This window comes from Oncorhynchus kisutch, unplaced genomic scaffold, assembly GCF_002021735.2.
Source record: "Oncorhynchus kisutch isolate 150728-3 unplaced genomic scaffold, Okis_V2 scaffold3444, whole genome shotgun sequence".
Lineage (NCBI taxonomy): Eukaryota > Metazoa > Chordata > Actinopteri > Salmoniformes > Salmonidae > Oncorhynchus > Oncorhynchus kisutch.
Genome location: NW_022265389.1, coordinates 375,491 through 402,322, shown reverse-complemented (window position 1 = coordinate 402,322; position 26,832 = coordinate 375,491). Strand labels below are relative to the sequence as shown.

Genomic DNA, 26,832 nt, shown 5'->3' with positions numbered 1-26,832 from the left:
CCTCACACAGGGCCCTCGTAGTACGTTACAGACCGTGATGCGCCAGCCCCTCCTCTCCTGCGACGCCCGGGCCGTCGTGGCTGGCTGGCTGTAGACGGGTCAAGGAGCGCAGCAGCAGCGAGGAGAAGGGGACATCTGCTGGCGCTGTGTGAAGCTACATGCTGTACTGTGTATTAATGCTGTATTATAAGGTTGAAGTGCCTTGCTCAAGGGCACATTGACAGATTTTTGTCCACATATTTGGCTCAGGGATTCGAACCAGTGACCTTTCAGTTACTGGCCCAACACTCTTAAGCACAAGGCTACCTGCTTTACATTACCTGCTATAGGAATAAAGGGGGGAGTGGAAGTGGAGTGGAGGGTTGGCCTAGAGATTATGATGATGATGAGGAAGAGGAGGAGGAATTTGATGATTGTGAAGATGATGGAGATGAATGTGATGAAGTTGATGGGGAGGAAAAAATAATGATGATGTTGGTGGGGAAGGTAATGTTGATGGGGAAGGTAATGTTGATGTTGATGGGGAAGGTAATGTTGATGGGGAAGGTAATGTTGATGGGGAAGGTAATGTTGATGTTGATGGGGGGGTAATGTTGATGGGGAAGGTAATGTTGATGTTGATGGGGAAGGTTACCATCTCTGTGAATGGTTTGTCCTCTGACAAATCAACTGTACATTTCGGTGTTCCTCAAGGTTCCGTTTTAGGACCACTATTGTTTTCACTATATATTTTACCTCTTGGGGATGTTATTCGAAAACATAATGTAAACTTTCACTGCTATGCGGATGACACACAGCTGTACATTTCAATGAAACATGGTGAAGCCCCAAAATTGCCCTCGCTAGAAGCATGTGTTTCAGACATAAGGAAGTGGATGGCTGCAAACTTTCTACTATTAAACTCGGACAAAACAGAGATGCTTGTTCTAGGTCCCAAGAAACAAAGAGATCTTCTGTTGAATCTGACAATTAATCTTAATGGTTGTACAGTCGTCTCAAATAAAACTGTGAAGGACCTCGGCGTTACTCTGGACCCTGATCTCTCTTTTGAAGAACATATCAAGACCATTTCGAGGACAGCTTTTTTTCATCTACGTAACATTGCAAAAATCTGAAACTTTCTGTCCAAAAATGATGCAGAAAAATTAATCCATGCTTTTGTCACTTCTAGGTTAGACTACTGCAATGCTCTATTTTCCGGCTACCCGGATAAAGCACTAAATAAACTTCAGTTAGTGCTAAATACGGCTGCTAGAATCCTGACTAGAACCAAAGAATGTGATCATATTACTCCAGTGCTAGCCTCTCTACACTGGCTTCCTGTCAAAGCAAGGGCTGATTTCAAGGTTTTACTGCTAACCTACAAAGCATTACATGGGCTTGCTCCTACCTATCTCTCTGATTTGGTCCTGCCGTACATACCTACACGTACGCTACGGTCACAAGACGCAGGCCTCCTAATTGTCCCTAGAATTTCTAAGCAAACAGCTGGAGGCAGGGCTTTCTCCTATAGAGCTCCATTTTTATGGAACGGTCTGCCTACCCATGTCAGAGACGCAAACTCGGTCTCAACCTTTAAGTCTTTACTGAAGACTCATCTCTTCAGTGGGTCATATGATTGAGTGTAGTCTGGCCCAGGAGTGGGAAGGTGAACGGAAAGGCTCTGGAGCAACGAACCGCCCTTGCTGTCTCTGCCTGGCCGGTTCCCCTCTTTCCACTGGGATTCTCTGCCTCTAACCCTATTACAGGGGCTGAGTCACTGGCTTGCTGGGGCTCCCTCATGCCGTCCCTGGAGGGGGTGCGTCACCTGAGTGGGTTGATTCACTGTTGTGGTCATCCTGTCTGGGTTGGTGCCCCCCCCTTGGTTTGTGCCATGGCGGAGATCTTTGTGGGCTATACTCAGCCTTGTCTCAGGATGGTAAGTTGGTGGTTGAAGATATCCCTCTAGTGGTGTGGGGGCTGTGCTTTGGCAAAGTGGGTGGGGTTATATCCTTCCTGTTTGGCCCTGTCCGGGGGTGTCCTCGGATGGGGCCACAGTGTCTCCTGACCCCTCCTGTCTCAGCCTCCAGTATTTATGCTGCAGTAGTTTATGTGTCGGGGGGCTGGGGTCAGTTTGTTATATCTGGAGTACTTCTCCTGTCCTATTCGGTGTCCTGTGTGAATCTAAGTGTGCGTTCTCTAATTCTCTCCTTCTCTCGGGGGACCTGAGCCCTAGGACCATGCCCCAGGACTACCTGGCATGATGACTCCTTGCTGTCCCCAGTCCACCTGGCCATGCTGCTGTTCCAGTTTCAACTGACCTGAGCCCTAGGACCATGCCCCAGGACTACCTGACATGATGACTCCTTGCTGTCCCCAGTCCACCTGGCCATGCTGCTGCTCCAGTTTCAACTTCCACCTGACTGTGCTGCTGCTCCAGTTTCAACTGTTCTGCCTTATTATTATTCGACCATGCTGGTCATTTATGAACATTTGAACATCCAGAAGAGGACTGGCCACCCCACATAGTCTGGTTCCTCTCTAGGTTTCTTCCTAGGTATTGGCCTTTCTAGGGAGTTTTTCCTAGCCACCGTGCTTCTACACCTGCATTGCTTGCTGTTTGGGGTTTTAGGCTGGGTTTCTGTACAGCACTTTGAGTTATCAGCTGATGTACGAAGGGCTATATAAATAAATGTGATTTGATTTGAATGATGATGTTGATGGGGAAGGTAATGATGATGTTGATGGGGTAGGTAATGATGATGTTGATGGGGAAGGTAATGATGATGTTGATGGGGAAGGTAATGATGATGTTGATGGGGTAGGTAATGATGATGTTGATGGGTAAGGTAATGTTGATGTTGATGGGGAAGGTAATGATGATGTTGATGGGGAAGGTAATGTTGATGTTGATGGGGAAGGTAATGTTGTTGTTGATGGGGAAGGTAATGTTGATGTTGATGGGGAAGGTAATGATGATGTTGGTGGGGAAGGTAATGATGATGTTGATGGGGAAGGTAATGTTAATGTTGATGGGGAAGGTAATGTTGATGGGGAAGGTAATGTTGACGTTGATGGGGAAGGTAATGTTGATGGGGAAGGTAATGTTGATGCTGATGGGGAATGTAATGTTGATGTTGATGGGGAAGGTAATGTTGATGTTGATGGGGTAGGTAATGTTGATGTTGATGGGGAGGTAATGATGATGTTGATGGGGAAGGTAATGATGATGTTGATGGGGAAGGTAATGATGATGTTGATGGGAAGGGTAATGATGATGTTGATGGGGAAGGTAATGTTGATGTTGACGGGGAAGGTAATGTTGATGTTGATGGGGAAGGTGATGTTGATGTTGATGGGGAAGGTAATGTTGATGTTGATGGGGGAAGGTCATGTTGATGGGGAAGGTGATGTTGATGGGGAAGGTAATGTTGATGTTGATGGGGGAGGTGATGTTGATGGGGAAGGTAATGTTGATGTTGATGGGGGAGGTAATGTTGATGGGGAAGGTAATGTTGATGTTGATGGGGAAGGTGATGTTAATGGGGAAGGTGATGTTGATGGGGAAGGTGATGTTGATGGGGTAGGTAATGTTGATGTTGACTCAACCCACTCAGGTGACGCAACCCTCCCAGGGACGCAGTGATGCAGTGAGCAGGATGGAGCATAAAGTTCATCACAACCCATCACCTTGACTTCAATCTTAAATCACTGAGTCGTTACCACAGGACAGGAGTCCAATCAGCACGTCCTGTTTACGTTGTTTTTAATATGGATTCACCCTAATCTCGTTTACCAGACACTTCCTCCTATTGCTATCCGCAATTAGTCTTGTGATGAGGTTAGATTTACCCTAAAGTGTTGACCCTGTCTGGTCAAGAAAAGAAATGGGAAATTATAACAAATGATGACTTAATCCTGCCAATAGATGGCAGTAAAGTGACAGGTTTTGATCAGGAGTCCAACATCAGAATCTTTGTACTGAGCAGATTTTTTTACAATAGGCAAGTCAGTTAAAGAACAAATTCGTATTTACAATGTTTTGGCCCCCTACCCCGGGCCAAACCCCGGACGACGCTGGGCCAATTGTGCCTAGCATCATCCGGGATGAGGAACGGTTCCTTATTCTTGAGTGGTGAGATTGTCTTGTTCATTTGAAACTAGTGAGAAGGGAGCTATTTGGTGTCTTTCTCCAAGACGTACCATTTCAGTTACAGAACATTAGTTGTGTTGACAGCAGGGTTCAACTTACAGGTGGGTTGGGGGGGGGTACTGGGAACACCCATAACAAATCAGGGCACCCCCACGAGTGTCAAAGATATCTATGTTGGGCACCCAACACAGATAACAACCTCACTCGGTATATAAGGTTGAGAATCATTGTTTTGGCTTTGTTGATATCAACACTGACCCCTTAGAAACAGAAGATGGTAACACTATCTGCCGTGCTGTGTGCTCACAGGTTCCCTGTCTTTCTCAGAACACCACAGTAATCATGCAGGGGATATTTATCTACTACTCTGTCATCGGATCTGCTCACAGCAGAAGACATGACGTGTATTATCCCTTAAAGCTAAAGAGCTGGAACGGAGCTCATTGTGTCTAGTTTAACCAAGTGTGTTTGTGTTTCCCAAATCACACCCTACTTCCTATATAGTGCACTACTTTTAATGAGAGCCTTTATGGGGTTTGGTCAACATATGTGCACTTATATAGGAAATAGAGTGTAATTTAGGATGTAATCTGTGTGTTTATTCCAGAAGGAAAAATATTTGTTTTTCAGGCATTGTGGTCAGGCAGAAACACAGTCACACTTTCACAAAAATAAAATGCAGGGGGAAAAAATGTGGAAATTCGGGTGACTGTGTTTGGGACCGATCTGGAACATTCAGATTGTTCCAGCCTCCAGCTTCTGAGAAAGACCGAAAGAAAGAAAGAGAGAGAGAGCACGAGAGAGAGAGGGAGAGCATAAGAGAGAGAGAGGGAGAGCATAAGAGAGAGAGAGGGAGAGCATAAGAGAGAGAGAGGGAGAGCACAAGAGAGAGAGAGGGAGAGCACAAGAGAGAGAGAGGGAGAGCATAAGAGAGAGAGAGGGAGAGCACAAGAGAGAGAGAGGGAGAGCACAAGAGAGAGAGAGGGAGAGCATAAGAGAGAGAGAGGGAGAGGCACAAGAGAGAGAGCACAAGAGAGAGAGAGCGAGGGGGGAGAAAGAGAGAGAGAGGGGGGAGAAAGAGAGAGAGAGCACAAGAGAGAGAGCTAGAGAGAGGGGGGGGTGAGAAAGAGAGAGAGAGAGGGGGGAGAAAGAGAGAGAGAGCACAAGAGAGAGCGCTAGAGAGAGAGGGGGGGTGAGAAAGAGAGAGAGAGAGAAAGAGCGATTGAGGAGAAAGAGAGAGAGGGGGGGGTGAGAAAGAGAGAGAGAGAGCGAGGGGGGAGAAAGAGAGAGAGAGAGCGAGGGAGGAGAAAGAGAGAGAGAGAGAGAGTACCTATTGTGTGTCATGGTGGAATGAAGCAGAAATAGCCAGAGAAAGAACAAATGTGGGATGTTGAAAACAACCATGTCAGAATGCTCCTTAACATGTAGAGGTTTGGGCTACATCTCAAATGGAACACTATTCCCTATATAGTGCACTACTTTGCATCAGGGCCCTATAGGACTCTGGTCAAAAGTAGTGCACTATATATGGACTGGGGTTCCATTTGGGAGACATCCCTGGACAACATCACCCGGGGGGATTTCTGATCGGTTCGTTTCCTGGGGAAAGTCCTGAAGTTAAAATAATTGTTTCAGTTCTGTTCTCGTTCTCTCTCCCCGAAATTGTAATCGTACAGACAGTGGTCAATGACAGCCAGGGGTTGTTTGGACCATTTCAGAGAAGACTATTTCAGAGGAGACTATTTCAGACACTCATCAATAGATTTAAAAAGCTATTTGTGGCAATTTAAGTTGTTGGTTTTTTTTTTACATTGATTACTGACTATAAATGGTGACGTGTCGGGCTGAAGATGTATGACAAACAGGATGAAAATCACTTAAGACTGCAGGTCTGGGACACAGACAAACACAATTATCTAAAAGACCTAAATCTAGATTTTTAAAGTGGACCTTCATTTTTTCCCTCATGTTTCATTTCTCTCCACCATTTCCAGTTAAAGCACTTAACTTTTTTTACATTGTGGTTTGTCCCCTTCTGTCCCTAACGTGCTGCTTGGTGAAGAAGGACAGCACCGGTTAGTGGCTTCTCTGTGTCAGGTTTGTCCCCTTCTGTCCCTAACGTGTTCTGCTGCTTGGTGAAGAAGGACAGCACCGGTTAGTGGCTTCTCTGTGTCAGGTTTGTCCCCTTCTGTCCCTAACGTGTTCTGCTGCTTGGTGAAGAAGGACAGCACCGGTTAGTGGCTTCTCTGTGTCAGGTTTGTCCCCTTCTGTCCCTAACGTGTTCTGCTGCTTGGTGAAGAAGGACAGCACCGGTTAGTGGCTTCTCTGTGTCAGGTTTGTCCCCTTCTGTCCCTAACGTGTTCTGCTGCTTGGTGAAGAAGGACAGCACCGGTTAGTGGCTTCTCTGTGTCAGGTTTGTCCCCTTCTGTCCCTAACGTGTTCTGCTGCTTGGTGAAGAAGGACAGCACCGGTTAGTGGCTTCTCTGTGTCAGGTTTGTCCCCTTCTGTCCCTAACGTGTTCTGCTGCTTGGTGAAGAAGGACAGCACCGGTTAGTGGCTTCTCTGTGTCAGGTTTGTCCCCTTCTGTCCCTAACGTGTTCTGCTGCTTGGTGAAGAAGGACAGCACCGGTTAGTGGCTTCTCTGTGTCAGGTTTGTCCCCTTCTGTCCCTAACGTGTTCTGCTGCTTGGTGAAGAAGGACAGCACCGGTTAGTGGCTTCTCTGTGTCAGGTTTGTCCCCTTCTGTCCCTAACGTGTTCTGCTGCTTGGTGAAGAAGGACAGCACCGGTTAGTGGCTTCTCTGTGTCAGGTTTGTCCCCTTCTGTCCCTAACGTGTTCTGCTGCTTGGTGAAGAAGGACAGCACCGGTTAGTGGCTTCTCTGTGTCAGGTTTGTCCCCTTCTGTCCCTAACGTGTTCTGCTGCTTGGTGAAGAAGGACAGCACCGGTTAGTGGCTTCTCTGTGTCAGGTTTGTCCCCTTCTGTCCCTAACGTGTTCTGCTGCTTGGTGAAGAAGGACAGCACCGGTTAGTGGCTTCTCTGTGTCAGGTTTGTCCCCTTCTGTCCCTAACGTGTTCTGCTGCTTGGTGAAGAAGGACAGCACCGGTTAGTGGCTTCTCTGTGTCAGGTTTGTCCCCTTCTGTCCCTAACGTGTTCTGCTGCTTGGTGAAGAAGGACAGCACCGGTTAGTGGCTTCTCTGTGTCAGGTTTGTCCCCTTCTGTCCCTAACGTGTTCTGCTGCTTGGTGAAGAAGGACAGCACCGGTTAGTGGCTTCTCTGTGTCAGGTTTGTCCCCTTCTGTCCCTAACGTGTTCTGCTGCTTGGTGAAGAAGGACAGCACCGGTTAGTGGCTTCTCTGTGTCAGGTTTGTCCCCTTCTGTCCCTAACGTGTTCTGCTGCTTGGTGAAGAAGGACAGCACCGGTTAGTGGCTTCTCTGTGTCAGGTTTGTCCCCTTCTGTCCCTAACGTGTTCTGCTGCTTGGTGAAGAAGGACAGCACCGGTTAGTGGCTTCTCTGTGTCAGGTTTGTCCCCTTCTGTCCCTAACGTGTTCTGCTGCTTGGTGAAGAAGGACAGCACCGGTTAGTGGCTTCTCTGTGTCAGGTTTGTCCCCTTCTGTCCCTAACGTGTTCTGCTGCTTGGTGAAGAAGGACAGCACCGGTTAGTGGCTTCTCTGTGTCAGGTTTGTCCCCTTCTGTCCCTAACGTGTTCTGCTGCTTGGTGAAGAAGGACAGCACCGGTTAGTGGCTTCTCTGTGTCAGGTTTGTCCCCTTCTGTCCCTAACGTGTTCTGCTGCTTGGTGAAGAAGGACAGCACCGGTTAGTGGCTTCTCTGTGTCAGGTTTGTCCCCTTCTGTCCCTAACGTGTTCTGCTGCTTGGTGAAGAAGGACAGCACCGGTTAGTGGCTTCTCTGTGTCAGGTTTGTCCCCTTCTGTCCCTAACGTGTTCTGCTGCTTGGTGAAGAAGGACAGCACCGGTTAGTGGCTTCTCTGTGTCAGGTTTGTCCCCTTCTGTCCCTAACGTGTTCTGCTGCTTGGTGAAGAAGGACAGCACCGGTTAGTGGCTTCTCTGTGTCAGGTTTGTCCCCTTCTGTCCCTAACGTGTTCTGCTGCTTGGTGAAGAAGGACAGCACCGGTTAGTGGCTTCTCTGTGTCAGGTTTGAGGTTTCAAACGTTTGGTTGAGTAGTCACCTCACCTCCATCAGCGGACCCTATTGGTTAATTAACACACACACACGCACGCACACACGCACACACACACGCAAACACACACGCAAACACACACACACTATTGGTTCAAAGGATCTAATTTGAGGAACATTTGAGACCCAGGAACCAGACATGACGGTGGCCTGACCTGGTTGTCTTCAGCAGTCAGACACGGGGACCTCACCTCCCCTCTATAGAAATAACTAGTCGGCCATTTTGAGTGACCCCATGAGGTAAAATATGTTTCTATGTCACCTTTACCCTGGTTATAGTATGTTGGACATAAACACAAACCAACACACTAACTGTACCACGGTGTGTCACCACAATTGTAGAGGAGCCTTGTGAAGACATGAATCACGCTGGCTAGCCTGTTGTTGACATATTGTATGGTGAAGGTTTGGGAGGAGCCTTGTGAAGACATGAATCACGCTGGCTAGCCTGTTGTTGACATATTGTATGGTGAAGGTTTGGGAGGAGCCTTGTGAAGACATGAATCACGCTGGCTAGCCTGTTGTTGACATATTGCATGGTGAAGGTTTGGGTGTTGGATGGAGAGATGTTTAGGGTGTGGGGGGGGTCACCTCTTTATGAGTGTGGGGGGGGGGGGGTCACCTCTTTATGAGTGTGGGGGGGGGGTCACCTCTTTATGAGTGTTGGGGGGAGGGTCACCTCTTTATGAGTGTGGGGGGGAGGGTCACCTCATTATGAGTGTGGGGGGGAGGGGGGGTCACCTCTTTATGAGTGTGGGGGGGAGGGTCACCTCTTTATGAGTGTGGGGGGGGTCACGTCTTTATGAGTGTGGGGGGGGGTCACCTCTTTATGAGTGTGGTGGGGGGGTCACCTCTTTATGAGTGTGGGGGGGCACCTCTTTATGAGTGGGGGGGGGTCACCTCTTTATGAGTGTGGTGGGGGGGACCTCTTTATGAGTGTGGGGGGGGTCACCTCTTTATGAGTGTGGGGGGGGGTCACCTCTTTATGAGGGTGGGGGGGGTTCACCTCTTTATGAGTGTGGGGGGGGTCACCTCTTTATGAGTGTAGAAAGACTTGACTACTTGATGACATCATATTTTACAATATATCTGTTGACAGGAGGCATGAGGAGGTTTGGGGGAACAGAGAGATAAGAGGTGGAGATAAGATAGGAGATAGGATAGGAGATAAGATAGGAGATAAGATAGGAGATAAGAGGTGACTCCTTGTTGATTTACATCTGTTGCCTCATCATGGTTTACATCTGTTGACAGGAGATAAGAGGTGACTCCTAGTTGTGTGTGCATAAACGTTTACTAGTTGTCGACTAAAATGATTCACTTAACTGTCAGATGAAATATTAAAATTCTCTGTTAACACTAAAACCACTGTGTGAGGTATTAGATGAGAAGACAATGACAGTATGAAGGGAGAACCACTGTGTGAGGTATTAGATGAGAAGACAATGACAGTATGAAGGGAGAACCACTGTGTGAGGTATTAGATGAGAAGACAACGACAGTGTGAAGGTAGAACCACTGTGTGAGGTATTAGATGAGAAGACAACGACAGTATGAAGGGAGAACCACTGTGTGAGGTATTAGATAAGAAGACAATGACAGTGTGAAGGTAGAACCACTGTGTGAGGTATTAGATAAGAAGACAACAACAGTATGAAGGTAGAACCACTGTGTGAGGTATTAGATAAGAAGACAACGACAGTGTGAAGGTAGAACCACTGTGTGTGGTATTAGATAAGAAGACAACGACAGTATGAAGGGAGAACCACTGTGTGAGGTATTAGATAAGAAGACAACGACAGTGTGAAGGTAGAACCACTGTGTGTGGTATTAGATAAGAAGACAACGACAGTGTGAAGGGAGAACCACTGTGTGAGGTATTAGATAAGACAACGACAGTGTGAAGGTAGAACCACTGTGTGAGGTATTAGATAAGAAGACAATGACAGTGTGAAGGTACAACCACTGTGTGAGGTATTAGATGACAGTATGAAGGTAGAACCACTGTGTGAGGTATTAGATGACAGTGTGAAGGTGGTGTCATGGCTTTAGTAGGAAAAAGGACCATCTCGTTCCCTGAGGACTGATATTAATGTTTCATTATTTGACCAGGACAAAGCAGACACATTGTACAACCATAACTGACCAGTATTTTGGACCAGTGAACACACAGGCATACAGCATACAGCACAGTGGTTTACAGTAGTATATTCATGATCACTGTAGGCTATATGGTACTGTATCCAATCCGTGAGTTATTCAGATTGAGAAACCTCTTCTACATCACAGTGAGGTGATGAGGTCACCCCGTTTCTAACCGAGTTACAATCAGAGGCTTCCTGTAACTCCCTCATCTTCCCCTCTAGTCTCTCGGCCATCACACTCTGATGGGTCTTCCTCAGTATTTCAGGGAGTCTCCTCAGGTCTTCCTCTGAGGCATCCCTGATCCAGTCCTTCACCTGGTCCTGCAAGAGGCCTCTCTGGCCGGACTGGGAGAGGCTGCTGGCTGGGTGCTGCTGCTGCTCCTGCTCAAATCAAATCAAATTCAACTTTATTTAAATTTCATTTCAAATTGAGGCACATTTTCTAATAATAATAATGAAGGAGAACCATTGATTAAAGGCCAGGTTAAATGTAAACCTCTAACGGTGTCTGTTGATCATTTGGTATTTCATTAGGATCCCTGTTAGTTGTTGCCAGAGCAACAACTACTCTTCCTGGGTCCCACACGCAATATCAACCAGGGCATAATACAGAACATGAATAGACAACAACAGCTTAACGACAGAACTACATCACTGTACAGAGGGGCAAAAAAAAGTATTTAGTCAGCCACCAATTGTGCAAGTTCTCCCACTTAAAAAGATGAGAGAGGCCTATAATTTTCATCATAGGTACACTTCAACTATGACAGACATAATGAGAAAAAAAAATCCAGAAAATCACATTGTAGGATTTTTAATGAATTTATTTGCAAATTATGGTGGAAAATAAGTATTTGGTCACCTACAAACAAGCAAGATTTCTGGCTCTCACAGACCTGTAACTTCTTCTTTAAGAGGCTCCTCTGTCCTCCACTCGTTACCTGTATTAATGGCACCTGTTTGAACTTGTTATCAGTATAAAAGACACCTGTCCACAAGTATTGAGATAAACTTTTGTTATTGACCAAATACTTATTTTCCACCATAATTTGCAAATAAATTCATAAAAAATCCTACAATGTGTTTTTTTTCTCATTTTGTCTGTCATAGTTGAAGTGTACCTATGATGAAAATTACAGGCCTCTCTCATCTTTTTAAGTGGGAGAACTTGCACAATTGGTGGCTGACTAAATACTTTTTTGCCCCACTGTAAAACAAGAGAAATATAACTACGGTTCTGTACTGACTCAAAACGGAGGAAAACAAGACAGAGACCTGCTATTCTAGGTCTCCATTTATCATTTATGTGTTCATATATGACATTACATTCAGTAGCATCGATCAGTACATACACACACAATACTTAGGGTCTGTCTCTCTAACCTGGTGCTCCTGCTCCTCTTCAGTGGCCATCAACCTCCAGACCAGCTTCCTCAGCTTCACCACTCTCATCTTGTGATGAGTGAAGAAGTCAGGAAGGAAAGTTCTGAGTAGTTTAAACTCACCTGCCAACGAGGAAAACATTTTGATGTGTCTGTCAGTAACACTAACGTAATACAAATGCATAATACCAATGTAATACAAAAATATACGAATATTACTTTCATTACATTTCATAAAAGTCTGCAATAAATAAAATATAGACCACAAATTCTGTTTCAGTATTTGGGTTTGAAATACACCACAGCTAAAAACAAAAGTCAATATCAAGATCTTGTCGATAATGTGATACCCACCTCCATCTTTCTGTTCTTCACAGGAAAGGGCGCAGAGGTTGTCGTGCCAACACGTACCCCTGAGGACCGTCTTCCGCCCCAGTGACGCGCAATCCGTGTGATTTACGCACAGCGCGCGCGAAGAAGTGCTGTAGGAGAAGGAACCGTGAGGGCATTTTTCACACTCTGTGTCCGTCTCCGTCGTACCTGTGGGGGCATTTGACATTTTTAAACACATGTATATTACTATTTGTCCGTTATAAACCGTTATATACCGTTTTTCGATCTATCTGCAAAATAACGCTATTGCGCAAAGACGGAAATGGTGACATATCTGTCCATTCTGTTTCTTACCTCTCCGTTTCACCCCGTAGCCAGAAGGACACTCCGTGTGTCTGATACAGAAATCGGCGTCCCAGTAATATCCTCCTTTGCACTCACACACCCTGTCACTGAGAACCGAGCACTCCTCCTTGACCACCTGGTGCTCCCCACAGAACGTGCCGCAGTACAGGCACTTGTGCAGGTAGTTCCAGTACTGAGTGTAGTGGCCTGATGGACATGGTGTACACACGGTCTGCGTGGTGGCGGTGCAGTGCGCAGACATGTGATGGCCAGGTGGACAGCGATGACAGGTGAGTAACTGGTCGGTGGAGGAGTCCATGTGGTGATACGTGGCGGGGGTCTGACTTTGAAGAACCTCTTTCATTGCGCTACAGCTGAGATCAACCGACGCCAGCACTACGAGGATTGTGAACAACTGTAAATATAAGAAAAGAATGCACTTTGTTTGGAGCACGTTGTGACAATACATTTGATTGATATAAAGGTTTCAACTGTAGGCTAAGGGGCTACCCATTTATTACACAACATTATTGTAAAATTGACTAATAATTACAAACAGCGTTTTGTCATGGCAACACATTCACATTGTACAATATACCGAAATATGTAACTTTAAAATGTTGCAATATATAAATAATGTGTTAAAAAGGAACATCCTTGTATGTGTCATTATCCCATCATCAGAAGAGTGACTCACCATGTTGATGTTGTCGCTTGTCCAGCTGTAAAAGGACTTGATCATGGATCCTTCTCTCTGCCCTTTATCGTCAACCACTAGAAAGAGGAAGGGGAGGAGTCATATCCTCTATTGTGGGCTGATTCAGACCTTATCGCACTTTATCGTCAACCGACTAGAATGAGGAAGGGGAGGAGTCATATCCTCTATTGTGGGCTGATTCAGACCTTATCGCCCTTTATCCTGAACCGTGGACTAGAAAGAGGAAGGGGAGGAGTCAGAGACATGGAGACATGCCCTCTATTAGATCATATTATAACACCTTCACAACACACCTGGTGTCCCCAGTTAGTCACAACACGCCTGGTGTCCCCAATTAGTCATAACACACCTGGTGTCCTCAGTTAGTCACAACACACCTGGTGTCCCCAGTTAGTCATAACACACCTGGTGTCCCCAGTTAGTCACAACACGCCTGGTGTCCCCAATTAGTCATAACACACCTGGTGTCCTCAGTTAGTCACAACACACCTGGTGTCCCCAGTTAGTCATAACACACCTGGTGTCCCCAGTTAGTCATAACATGCCTGGTGTCCCCAATTAGTCATAACACGCCTGGTGTCCCCAATTAGTCATAACACACCTGGTGTCCCCAATTAGTCACAACACACCTGGTGTCCCCAGTTAGTCACAACACGCCTGGTGTCCCCAATTAGTCATAATACACCTGGTGTTGTCAGTTAGTCACAACACACCTGGTGTCCCCAGTTAGTCACAACACACCTGGTTTCCCCAGTTAGTCATAACACACCTGGTGTCCCCAGTTAGTCATAACATGCCTGGTGTCCCCAATTAGTTATAACACGCCTGGTGTCCCCAGTTAGTCATAACACACCTGGTGTCCCCAGTTAGTCACAACACGCCTGGTGTCCCCAGTTAATCATAACCAGCCTGGTGTCCCCAGTTAGTCATAACACGCCTGGTGTCCCCAGTTAGTTATAACACGCCTGGTGTCCCCAATTAGTCATAACACACCTGGTGTCCCCAGTTAGTCATAACACGCCTGGTGTCCCCAGTTAGTCATAACACACCTGGTGTCCCCAATTAGTCACAACATGCCTGGTGTCCCCAATTAGTCAAAACAAGCCTGGTGTCCCCAATTAGTCACAACACGCCTGGTGTCCCCAATTAGTCATAACACACCTGGTGTCCCCAGTTAGTCATAGCACACCTGGTGTCCCCAGTTAGTCATAGCACACCTGGTGTCCCCAATTAGTCATAACACACCTGGTGTCCCCAGTTAGTCATAACACGCCCGGTGTCCCCAATTAGTCATAACACACCTGGTGTCCCCAGTTAGTCATAACACACCTGGTGTCCCAGTTAGTCATAACACACCTGGTGTCCCCAGTTAGTCATAACACGCCTGGTGTCTCCAATTAGTCATAACACACCTGGTGTCCCCAGTTAGTCATAACACGCCTGGTGTCCCCAGTTAATCATAACACGCCTGGTGTCCCCAATTAGTCATAACACACCTGGTGTCCCCAGTTAGTCATAACACGCCTGGTGTCCCCAATTAGTCATAACACACCTGGTGTCCCCAGTTAGTCATAACACACCAGGTGTCCCCAGTTAGTCATAACACACCTGGTGTCCCCAGTTAGTCATAACACACCTGGTGTCCCAGTTAGTCATAACACACCAGGTGTCCCCAGTTAGTCATAACACACCTGGTGTCCCCCAATTAGTCATAACAGGTGAAGAGGGCAAGACAGCGCATATTCCCCCTCAGGACACTGAAAAGATTTGGCATGGGTCCTGAGATCCTCAAAAAGTTATACAGCTGCACCATCAAGAGCATCTGGTTGCATCACCGCCTGGTATGGCAACTGCTCGGCCTCCTACCGCAAGGCAATACAGAGGGTAATGCGTATGGCCCAAGCTTCCCGCAATCCAGGACCTCTATACCAGGCGGTGTCAGAGGAAGGCCCTAGAAATTGTCAAAGACTCCCCTAGTCATAGACTGTTCTCTCTGCTACCGCACAGCAAGAGATACCGGAGCGCCAAGTATAGGTCCAAAAAGCTTCTTAACAGCTTCTACCCCTAATCCAGAAGACTCCTGAACAGCTAATCAAATAGCTACCCAGACTATTTGCATTGCCCCCCCCCTCCCTCTTTTACACTGCTACTACTCTCTATTTATGGTTTATGCATAGTCACTTTAACTCTACCTACATGTACATATTACCTCGACTAACCGGTGCCCCCGCACATTGACTCTGTACCGGTATCCCTGTATATAGCCTCCACATTGACTCTGTACCGGTATCCCTGTATATAGCCTCCACATTGACTCTGTACAGGTACCCACTATACATAGCCTCCACATTGACTCTGTACCGGTACCCCTTGTATATAGCCTCCACATTGACTCTGTACCGGTACCCCCTGTATATAGCCTCCACATTGACTCTGTACCGGTACCCCCTGTATATAGCCTCCACATTGACTCTGTACCGGTACCCCTTGTATATAGCCTCCACATTGACTCTGTACCGGTACCCCCTGTATATAGCCTCCACATTGACTCTGTACCGGTACCCCCTGTATATAGCCTCCACATTGACTCTGTACCGGTACCCCATGTATATAGCCTCCACATTGACTCTGTACCGGTACCCCCTGTATAGCCTCCACATTGACTCTGTAAAAAAAAAAAAACACACATCCTCTCTCTCTCTCTCTCTCACTCACACGCACTCATTCTCACTCTTACTTCCCATGACAACCAAACATGTCTATAAAAAGTTCTGTAAAGGTCACCATTACTTCCTATAGGTAAAATGTGGAAGGGCTTCTGGGTCCTCATGTAGACCACAGCAGAACAGTCTTTAAAGGTCAGCTGACCAGAGTCTAACCTGGTCCCATATCTAGTTTGTACTGTCTTACCAACTCCTATGGTCGTTGTTGCTGCCAGTGACAATATGACTTGGGATCAGGCTAGACTCTGGTCAGCTGACCTTTAAAGATATAATAACATGTATGACAACATTATGATCCTCCGTAGGAAGTTACCCTGACTACACACTCCTGACAACCAAACAAGGAGCTCTGGTTCCTTTCTGAGGAGCAAGGTGAGATGGCGTGACAACAGCAGTAGGTACAGATCAGACTAGTTGTAACCAGATGAGACTAGTTGTAACCAGATGAGACTAGTTGTAACCAGATCAGACTAGTTGTAACCAGATGAGACTAGTTGTAACCAGATCAGACTAGTTGTAACCAGATGAGACTAGTTGTAACCAGATCAGACTAGTTGTAACCAGATCAGACTAGTTGTAACCAGATCAGACTAGTTGTAACCAGATCAGACTAGTTCTAACCAGATGAGACTAGTTGTAACCAGATCAGACTAGTTGTAACCAGATGAGACTAGTTGTAACCAGATCAGACTAGTTCTAACCAGATCAGACTAGGTCTAACCAGATGAGACTAGTTGTAACCAGATCAGACTAATTCTAACCAGATGAGACTAGTTCTAACCAGATCAGACTAGTTCTAACCAGATCAGACTAGTTGTAACCCGATGAGACTAGTATAGTCGTAACTAGTTTGATCTGGTTACAACTAGTCTCATCTGGTACAGAGGAGACAATGACCCTAGAAGACATCACAAACAGATCTGGGACCACACTAGTGGAGGTGAGACAGTGAACCACCTTCCAGGAGACAGAATGACCCAGTGAATAACCTTCCAGGAGACAGACTGACCCAGTGAATAACCTTCCAGGAGACAGACTGACCCAGTGAATAACCTTCCAGGAGACAGACTGACCCAGTGAATAACCTTCCAGGAGACAGAATGACACAGTGAACCACCTTCCAGGAGACAGAATGACACAGTGAACCACCTTCCAGGAGACAGAATGACCCAGTGAACCACCTTCCAGGAGACAGAATGACCCAGTGAACCACCTTCCAGGAGACAGAATGACACAGTGAACCACCTTCCAGGAGACAGAATGACACAGTGAACCACCTTCCAGGAGACAGAATGACACAGTGAACCACCTTCCAGGAGACAGAATGACACAGTGCACCACCTTCCAGGAGACAGAATGACACAGTGAACCACCTTCCAGGAGACAGAATGACCCAGTGAACCACCTTCCAGGAGACAGAATGACACAGTGAACCACCTTCCAGGAGACAGAATGACACAGTGAACCACCTTCCAGGAGACAGAATGACACAGTGAACCACCTTCCAGGAGACAGAATGACACAGTGAACCACCTTCCAGGAGACAGAATGACCCAGTGAACCACCTTCCAGGAGATAGAATGACACAGTGAACCACCTTCCAGGAGACAGAATGACACAGTGAACAACCTTCCAGGAGACAGAATGACACAGTGAATAACCTTCCAGGAGACAGAATGACACAGTGAATAACCTTCCAGGAGACAGAATGACACAGTGAATAACCTTCCAGGAGACAGAATGACACAGTGAATAACCTTCCAGGAGACAGAATGACACAGTGAATAACCTTCCAGGAGACAGAATGACACAGTGAATAACCTTCCAGGAGACAGAATGACACAGTGAAGAACCTTCCAGGAGACAGACTGACACAGTGAAGAACCTTCCAGGAGACAGAATGACACAGTGAAGAACCTTCCAGGAGACAATGACACAGTGAAGAACCTTCCAGGAGACAGAATGACACAGTGAAGAACCTTCCAGGAGACAGAATGACACAGTGAAGAACATTCACATACTCATTTTGCAGGAGAGTAAAGATGAGTCAAGTCATTTCATAGAACAGGACAGGACAGGACAGGACAGGACAGTGTGGACATTTTTTCTTTACCTTTATTTAACCAGGCAAGTCAGTTAAGAACACATTCTTATGTTCAAAGACTGCCTAGGAACAGTGGGGTTAACTGCCTGTTCAGGGGCAGAACGACAGATTTGTACCTTGTCAGCGCAGGGATTTGAACTTGCAACCTTCCGGTTACTAGTCCAACACTCTAACCACTAGGCTACCCTGCCGGCCCCTACATATCAGCTGTACACTGAAGCTTCACATAAACACTATATTTCCAAGGAAGGAATACCACATCCTTATTGAGTAAGTGTAATGAGGAAGCTATTTCCTGTTTCTTAATGAATGCGCGTAACAAGACTGAGTCAATAGGAGGAGTGGTGTGTATCAGAAACCATTCCGTCAGACACAGGTTACTGCAAGGAGAGTAACGACACCAGGGCTCTACATTCACACTAATGTAAGGGGAAAGCAAAACCATACAACAATTTTATCAAATGGATTTTAATCAGATAATTCGACATAATGTTTACAAATGTTAAGGACTTGAAAAGGGCTGGTCCAACCAGAAACATCCCAAATAAAGATCCATACCTTTTTTTATACAAAAATGATTTACAAAACAAATCCCTTCAGCTACAAACAAACAACATTCAAACCTGCAGCATTCAGAATCCAGTTTTTTTAATAGAGAAATAAAAATAAGCTTTTACAAACAAATTTGGTCAGAAAAATCACATTTAAATAAAACAAATTGCACTCCTTTGTACATTCATAAAAGCTGACAATGTTTGAAATGTTTTGACAGTGTCAATAGAGCTTTGGATGTCAGCAGTCCACACAGAACAGTGGCGGGGGGGGAATGGCACCCTATTACCTATATAGTGCACTACTTTTGACCAGGGCCCATTGGGTAGTAGTGCACTATATAGGGAATAGGGTTCCATTTGGAACGCACACAGGAGGAAACATTTCATTATGAAATACATCTCCTCCTTTTAAAACAGTGAAAAAAGCAAGATGACCCCCCCTTCCCTATCACCACCCCCTTCCCTATCACCCCCCCTCCCTATCACCCCCCCTCCCTATCACCCCCCCCTCCCTATCACCCCCCCTTCCCTATCACCACCACTTCCCTATCACCACCCCCTTCCCTATCACCACCCCCCCTCCCTATCACCCCCCCCTTCCCTATCACCCCCACTTCCCTATCACCCCCACTTCACTATCACCCCCCCCTTCCCTATCACCCCCCCCTCCCTATCACCCCCCCCTCCCTATCACCCCCCCTTCCCTATCACCACCCCCTTCCCTATCACCCCCCCTTCCCTATCACCCCCACTTCACTATCACCCCCCCTTCCCTATCACCCCCACTTCCCTATCACCACCCCCTTCCCTATCACCCCCCCTTCCCTATCACCCCCCCTTCCCTATCACCCCCACTTCCCTATCACCCCCCCTTCCCTATCACCCCCACTCCCCTATCACCCCCCCTTCCCTATCACCCCCACTTCCCTATCACCACCCCCTTCCCTATCACCCCCACTTCCCTATCACCCCCCCTTCCCTATCACCCCCACTTCCCTATCACCCCCACTTCCCTATCACCCCCACTTCCCTATCACCCCCCCTTCCCTATCACCCCCACTTCCCTATCACCCCCACTTCCCTATCACCACCACTTCCCTATCACCACCCCCTTCCCTATCACCCCCACTTCCCTATCACCACCCCCTTCCCTATCACCCCCCCTTCCCTATCACCACCCCCTTCCCTATCACCCCTCTACCTCACCTTAAAGACACCAGACTATATACACATTTTAAATAGTTTTCTCTTTTCGCTAAGGTTGGAATCAATTCCATTTTTAATTCAGTCAATTCAGCAAGTGAATTAAAAATCAAATTCACAAATAAAAATCCTCATGAATTGAATTTCCACTAAATTGACCCCAACCCTGTTTTTCACACAGTTAGGACTAATCCTAATTTACATTTTTGAATGGAATTGTCACTTAGTCATGCATTGATATCAATGGGAGACCAAGTGAAAATTTGACGTAAGTGGACGTTAGGATCCACCCCCATCAGACCTGGGGTGCAAATACCTTAAACATGAATTTACAACCTTTATCTGACCCTGATTGAGCTTGTCTGGAGCAATAAACCAATAGAAACATCACAAAACGTCAAACCCCATCCATCTGACACTCCAGGCAGACTCTAACAAATGATACATTTTTTAAGTATTTGAAACCCAGTTCTGCCCCTCCCCCTCCCCCACCTTAGACCCGCCCCATTTCTCCTATTGGTTGAAGGGTTTGGTGTTGAAGCAGGTCCCGTCCTCAATCATGTTGAGGAACATCTTCTCGTACATCTTGTGTATGGAGGAGGTGGAGATGATCCGGTTGATCTTCTTGATGCTCCTGAGGAGCGGACGTGGTGCCCCCTGCTGTCGGAGCCTGCTCAGGCTGTGAGCCAGACCCTTTCATTGATGGATTAATAGATTAGCTTTTATTTTGACCATTTAAACAAATACATATACAGACTACATTGTTTTAACGATCAAGGAGAACACAAAGTGATCAAGTCAGTTACTCCGTCTTCTCCGTTGCGGTGCTTTCATCAAAGGAAACCCAACACACTTCTAATTGGATAATCTTATCTTGTTGTTGGTACGTAGAAAAGGAAAAATGAGGAATGTCCACAGTCATAATTGGTCTAGATTAAGGCAGGCGTGTTAATGTGCATGGTGGTGGCGGACCAATACCTTATTGATGTCCAGGTCCTTGTTCTCGTTCTTCCAAAGGTGTAGGAGCTGCAGGAGGTACTGCTGGGAGCGGCATGAGGAGACCACGGCCCTGATGTCTTCCTCGTGAGCCCGGACCCCTGGAAGACTCTTCATCACCATCATCAGGTCACCCAGGGTCAGGTTCTTCAAACCCGCACACCTGGACACCTTACGCTCACAGTGGTTCACACCTGAGACCACAGGGTAGAGGAGGAACTCAGGTTAAACTGATACTACTGTAAGACACCTGGACTCCTTATGCTCACAGTGGTTCACACCTGAGACCACAGGGTAGAGGAGGAACTCAGGTTAAACTGATACTACTGTAAGACACCTGGACACCTTATGCTCACAGTGGTTCACACCTGAGACCACAGGGTAGAGGTGGAACTCAGGTTAAACTGATACTACTGTAAGACACCTGGACACCTTACGCTCACAGTGGAGGGAAAGGATAGTCATGATACTACTCTTAGACAGCTGGATTAGGGCTGCCACAATTATCGTATAACCACGTAACCAACGGTTATGGATGAAGAACATCAGGAAAATGAAAAAAAACTATTTTTTAGAACAAACAGCTGACTGAAGACGGGATGGCTGGGAACTCGTGTGGTTGAGTCAGTCTCTGCTATAACCTGGACACCCCTAACCTGGACACCCCTAACCTGGACACCCCTAATCTGGACACCCCTAACCTGGACACCCCTAACCTGGACACCCCTAACCTGGACAGCCCTAACCTGGACAGCCCTAACCTGGACACCCCTAACCTGGACACCCCTAACCTGGACACCTTCCACTCACAGTGGTTCACTGGATAATAGATATGATGAGCCCAGGACATAACAGGACCCTCTCATTGGATAATAGATATGATGAGCCCAGGACATAACAGGACCCTCTCATTGGATAATAGATATGATGAGCCCAGGACATAACAGGACCCTCTTATTGGATAATAGATATGATGAGCCCAGGACATAACAGGACCCTCTTATTGGATAATAGATATGATGAGCCCAGGACATAACAGGACCCTCTCATTGGATAATAGATATGATGAGCCCAGGACATAACAGGACCCTCTCATTGGATAAAAGTCTTTAGAACTCATATGCAGCAGCCAATAGCAGAGCTCTACTAAACGGATCCTACTGACCTTGAATGATGCCGTAGAGTTTAACCTGGTCTTTGTTCTGTTCTCTCCAGAGTCTCAACAGGAGTAGTATCTGCTGCTGGGGGGAGCAGGCCTTCTTAAGCCTCTCCAGACTCTTCCTGTCCACCCTCTTCCCAGGCAGGCTCTCCAGGAGACGCTCCAGGGGGACGGAGGACAGACGGAGAGACGCCAGAGACTGGAATATGGCCTCCTCACACAGCGACACGTCTGAGGGAGAGAGGGAGAGAGAGAGAGGACACTGACGTTACATCCTGGTACTTAGGTACGTTTTCTTTCCGATACATTGAGATGTTGATTGATTCTGTGTGAAGAGATCTGTGTGAAGAGACAGATGTGTTTGGTTTACTCTATTGGGACCATAATTGTATCCTATTCCTGAAACAGCCTTTCTGTTTCAGGTTCTATCAAATAAACATTCATTTATTCTATTGAACAGATATCAAATCGCTAGATGATGAGCACCAGTTCACATGAAGACCTCAACGCCTGTGGAGATGGACCTCAACCTTCCCCCTGATACGGCTCACTGTGATACGTCACACAGCAGACCTGCTGTGATGGAACAAAGGTGTTCTGTGTGTGTGCAGCGTTCTGGTTCTAGAACTCAGTACTGTGTTTGGGTCTCGTGAGAGACTCATCAGGCTCACTCTGATGTGGTGTGTGTGTGTGTCTGTGTGTGTGTGTAATGGAGGGTATCCAGTCATTACCAGACCAGATAATGAAAACATCACTTCCTCTCACTTCTTTGTTCCATCCCAGCGGCGACACACTCATTTCCCTCACAGCCTCTCCTCCTTATCTGGCTTCGTTCCTAAGTCTGTAGTTGACTCCGAAAGTGCACCGCATTCCCTTTATAGTGCACTACTTTTGACCAGGGCCAATAGGGCTCTGGTCAAAAGTAGTGCACTATATAGGTAATAGGGTGCCATTTTGGGATGCAGGTCTGACCTACAGCAGGGCTGACTTGGTTGGGGGTTACCCTGGTGGTGGGGTGTGGGGCTACACTGACACCATGATTACTGTATTTATGTCATAACCTTTGTATACCTGCAATGTGCAATGATGGAAAAGTACTGGGTAAATGGAGATGTACTGCTTCAAGTTCTCAGGATGAGAATCGTCTGCACCTGCTGATAGTCACACAGCCTCAAGGACGAGATAGAGAGAAACCACAGTCTAGACCTGTTTTTCTCATCTTAGATACTTTGTTTCTAATCCAATGCAACAATGTTATGATATGATTGACAGGTAGATTGTATTTTTTTTTTTTTACCTTTATTTAACTAGGCAAGTCAGTTAAGAACAAATTCTTATTTTCAATGACGGCCTAGGAACAGTGGGTTAACTGCCTGTTCAGGGGCAGAATGACAGATTTGTACCTTGTCAGCTCAGGGATTTGAACTTGCAACCTTCCGGTTACTATTTCAACACTCTAATCACTAGGCTACCCTGCCGCCCCTCCACTCTAACCACTAGGCTACCCTGCCACCTCTACACTCTAACCACTAGGCTACCCTGCCCCCTCTACACTCTAACCACTAGGCTACCCTGCCGCCCCTCCACTCTAACCACTAGGCTACCCTGCCGCCCCTCCACTCTAACCACTAGGCTACCCTGCCGCCCCTCCACTCTAACCACTAGGCTACCCTGCCACCTCTACACTAACCACTAGGCTACCCTGCCGCCCCTCCACTCTAACCACTAGGCTACCCTGCTGCCCCAAAGAGTATAAAGAGTGTTGTCTCCTGTTTCACCACACAGATCGTTACGATAGACTACTGAGGTATGTGAATCTCTGTCTGCAATTACATTGTATTACTAAAGAGTTTAATACCAAAGTTCCTGTGTCATCTATCTGGAAGACTGATTGTTTAAGGAAACTTACATCACCCCATGCAAAGGACCACCCAACTTACAGCAGGTCTGACTCACAGCAGGCCTGATTTACAGCAGGTCTGACTTACAGCAGGTCTGACTTACAGCAGGTCTGACTTACAGCAGGTCTGACTTACAGCAGGTCTGACTTACAGCAGGTCTGACTTACAGCAGGTCTGACTTACAGCAGGTCTGATTTACAGCAGGTCTGATTTACAGCAGGTCTGATTTACAGCAGGTCTGATTTACAGCAGGTCTGATTTACAGCAGGTCTGATTTACAGCAGGTCTGACTTAGAGCATTTTCTCAAATCTAAACCAACGGATTAGACATATTTCCTCTCAATTTGACATTTTTACTTCAAACTATTTTCTAATTCTTTGCAAACGATCTGCGGTGTCACCATAGAAATAGAACAACTAAATCATTGTAATTGTATGTGTGTCCTATCCTACGAAAACAAATCCTGAATGAATTGTTAAGGAGAGCGTCAGTCCCCAGGGAAAGTAACAGTTCTGGGTGTTCTACCCTGAGAGTTGTTAGTCATCCTATAGGAACTCAGTTTCATGTGAAGAGTTGATTCTCATGGAAGTCAACTTCCCCCTGACACGGCTCATTGTGATACATCACACAGCAGAGATGGTGTGATGGAAGACAGGTGTTCTGTGTGCATCGTTCAGGTTCTAGAATGAGAACTCAGTACTGTGTTCGGTCTCCTGAGAGGCTCATCAGGCTCAGTCTAATGTGTTGTGGTTCTGTGGTGTGTGTGTGTATGTGTGTGTGTGTGTTCTGAGCAGCATTCTTCATGGTTTCAGTCTGAGTAAGACCCAAACTGGCGGCCTGTGAGCAAAAAAACAAAACAGGTTTTTCATGGTTGGGCATAAAATACTGTAAAAACACCAGCAAATCAGCTCCAATTGATTTTAATTTAGGAAATCTGTTCCCAAGTATTCCCACGTATACTAGAAAGACACGTGATCGTAAACTTTTTATTTTATTTAACCTTTATTTAACTTGGCAAGTCAGATAAGAACAAATTCCTATTTACAATGACTGCCTACTCCGGCCAAACCCGAACCGGGACGACGATGGGCCATTTGTGAGCCGCCCTATGGGATGTGAGGGGCCCTATGGAATGTGAGCCGCCCTATGGGATGTGAGCCACCCTATGGGATGTGAGCCACCCTATGGGATGTGAGCCACCCTATGGGATGTGAGCCGCCCCATGGGATGTGAGCCGCCCCATGGGATGTGAGGCGCCCTATGGGATGTGAGCCGCCCTATGGGATGTGAGCCGCCCTATGGGATGTGAGCCACCCTATGGGATGTGAGCCACCCTATTGGATGTGAGCCGCCCTATGGGATGTGAGCCGCCCTATGGGATGTGAGCCGCCCTATGGGATGTGAGCCGCCCTATGGGATGTGAGCCACCCTATGGGATGTGAGCCGCCCTATGGGATGTGAGCCGCCCTATGGGATGTGAGCCGCCCTATGGGATGTGAGCCACCCTATGGGATGTGAGCCACCCTATGGGATGTGAGCCACCCTATGGGATGTGAGCCGCCCTATACAAATGTATGCAAGGCTTGAAATTATTATGTATTAGTCAAATATTATATATGTTTGGGCTTCTTGCGGTCAATTTGCAGTCTACAAATGATCTGTAATTATGTTCCGGCCCCCAGACCATCTGCTCAAGAAAAAGTTAGTGGGATGACGTCTGGAGTTAGTGGGATGACATCTGGAGTGACGTCTGGAGTTAGTGGGATGACGTCTGGAGTTAGTGGAGTTAGTGGGATGATGTCTGGAGTTAGTGGGATGATGTCTGGAGTTAGTGGGATGATGTCTGGAGTTACTGGAGTTAGTGGGATGACGTCTGGAGTTACTGGAGTTAGTGGGATGACGTCTGGATTTACTGGAGTTAGTGGGATGACGTCTGGAGTTAGTGGGATGACATCTGGAGTTAGTGGGATGACATCTGGAGTTAGTGGGATGACATCTGGAGTTAGTGGGATGACATCTGGAGTTAGTGGGATGACGTCTGGAGTTACTGGAGTTAGTGGGATGACGTCTGGAGTTACTGGAGTTAGTGGGATGACGTCTGGAGTTACTGGAGTTAGTGGGATGACGTCTGGAGTTACTGGAGTTAGTGGGATGACGTCTGGATTTACTGGAGTTAGTGGGATGACGTCTGGAGTTACTAGAGTTAGTGGGATGACGTCTGGAGTTACTGGAGTTAGTGGGATGACGTCTGGAGTTACTGGAGTTAGTGGGATGACGTCTGGAGTTACTGGAGTTAGTGGGATGACGTCTGGATTTACTGGAGTTAGTGGGATGACGTCTGGAGTTACTAGAGTTAGTGGGATGACGTCTGGAGTTACTAGAGTTAGTGGGATGACGTCTGGAGTTAGTGGGATGACATCTGGAGTTAGTGGGATGACATCTGGAGTTAGTGGGATGACATCTGGAGTTAGTGGGATGACATCTGGAGTTAGTGGGATGACATCTGGAGTTAGTGGGATGACATCTGGAGTTAGTGGGATGACATCTGGAGTTAGTGGGATGACATCTGGAGTTAGTGGGATGACATCTGGAGTTAGTGGGATGACATCTGGAGTTAGTGGGATGACATCTGGAGTTAGTGGGATGACATCTGGAGTTAGTGGGATGACATCTGGAGTTAGTGGGATGACATCTGGAGTTAGTGGGATGACATCTGGAGTTAGTGGGATGACATCTGGAGTTAGTGGGATGACATCTGGAGTTAGTGGGATGACGTCTGGAGTTAGTGGGATGACGTCTGGAGTTAGTGGGATGACGTCTGGAGTTAGTGGGATGACGTCTGGAGTTAGTGGGATGACGTCTGGAGTTACTGGAGTTAGTGGGATGCTGTCTGGAGTTAGTGGGATGACGTCTGGAGTTACTGGAGTTAGTGGGATGACGT

General features: G+C 46.8%; 2 protein-coding genes across 2 annotated transcripts in view; both read right to left on the bottom strand.

Annotated features, from left to right (window-relative positions):
- Positions 1–10,400: 10,400 nt before the first annotated feature.
- On the bottom strand, positions 10,401–13,364 carry LOC116371611 (tumor necrosis factor receptor superfamily member 11B). Its single transcript, XM_031820516.1, has 5 exons — positions 13,230–13,364; positions 12,542–12,947; positions 12,209–12,394; positions 11,856–11,977; positions 10,401–10,853 (listed from the first exon to the last, which is right to left on the bottom strand). Exons 1-5 carry the CDS (start codon positions 13,272–13,274, stop codon positions 10,584–10,586), a joined length of 1,029 nt encoding a protein of 342 aa, XP_031676376.1. The 5' UTR covers positions 13,275–13,364; the 3' UTR covers positions 10,401–10,583.
- Positions 13,365–19,993: 6,629 nt separating this feature from the next.
- LOC109885033 (tumor necrosis factor receptor superfamily member 11B) overlaps positions 19,994–26,832 on the bottom strand; it is a 29,021-nt gene continuing 22,182 nt past the window's right edge. The window contains exons 4-6 of the mRNA XM_031820517.1: positions 21,996–22,220; positions 20,813–21,024; positions 19,994–20,527 (exon numbers count right to left, since the gene is read on the bottom strand). Coding sequence (XP_031676377.1) covers positions 20,348–20,527; positions 20,813–21,024; positions 21,996–22,220 — 617 coding nt within the window. The 3' untranslated portion in view covers positions 19,994–20,347. The remainder of the gene's footprint in view (positions 20,528–20,812; positions 21,025–21,995; positions 22,221–26,832) is intronic.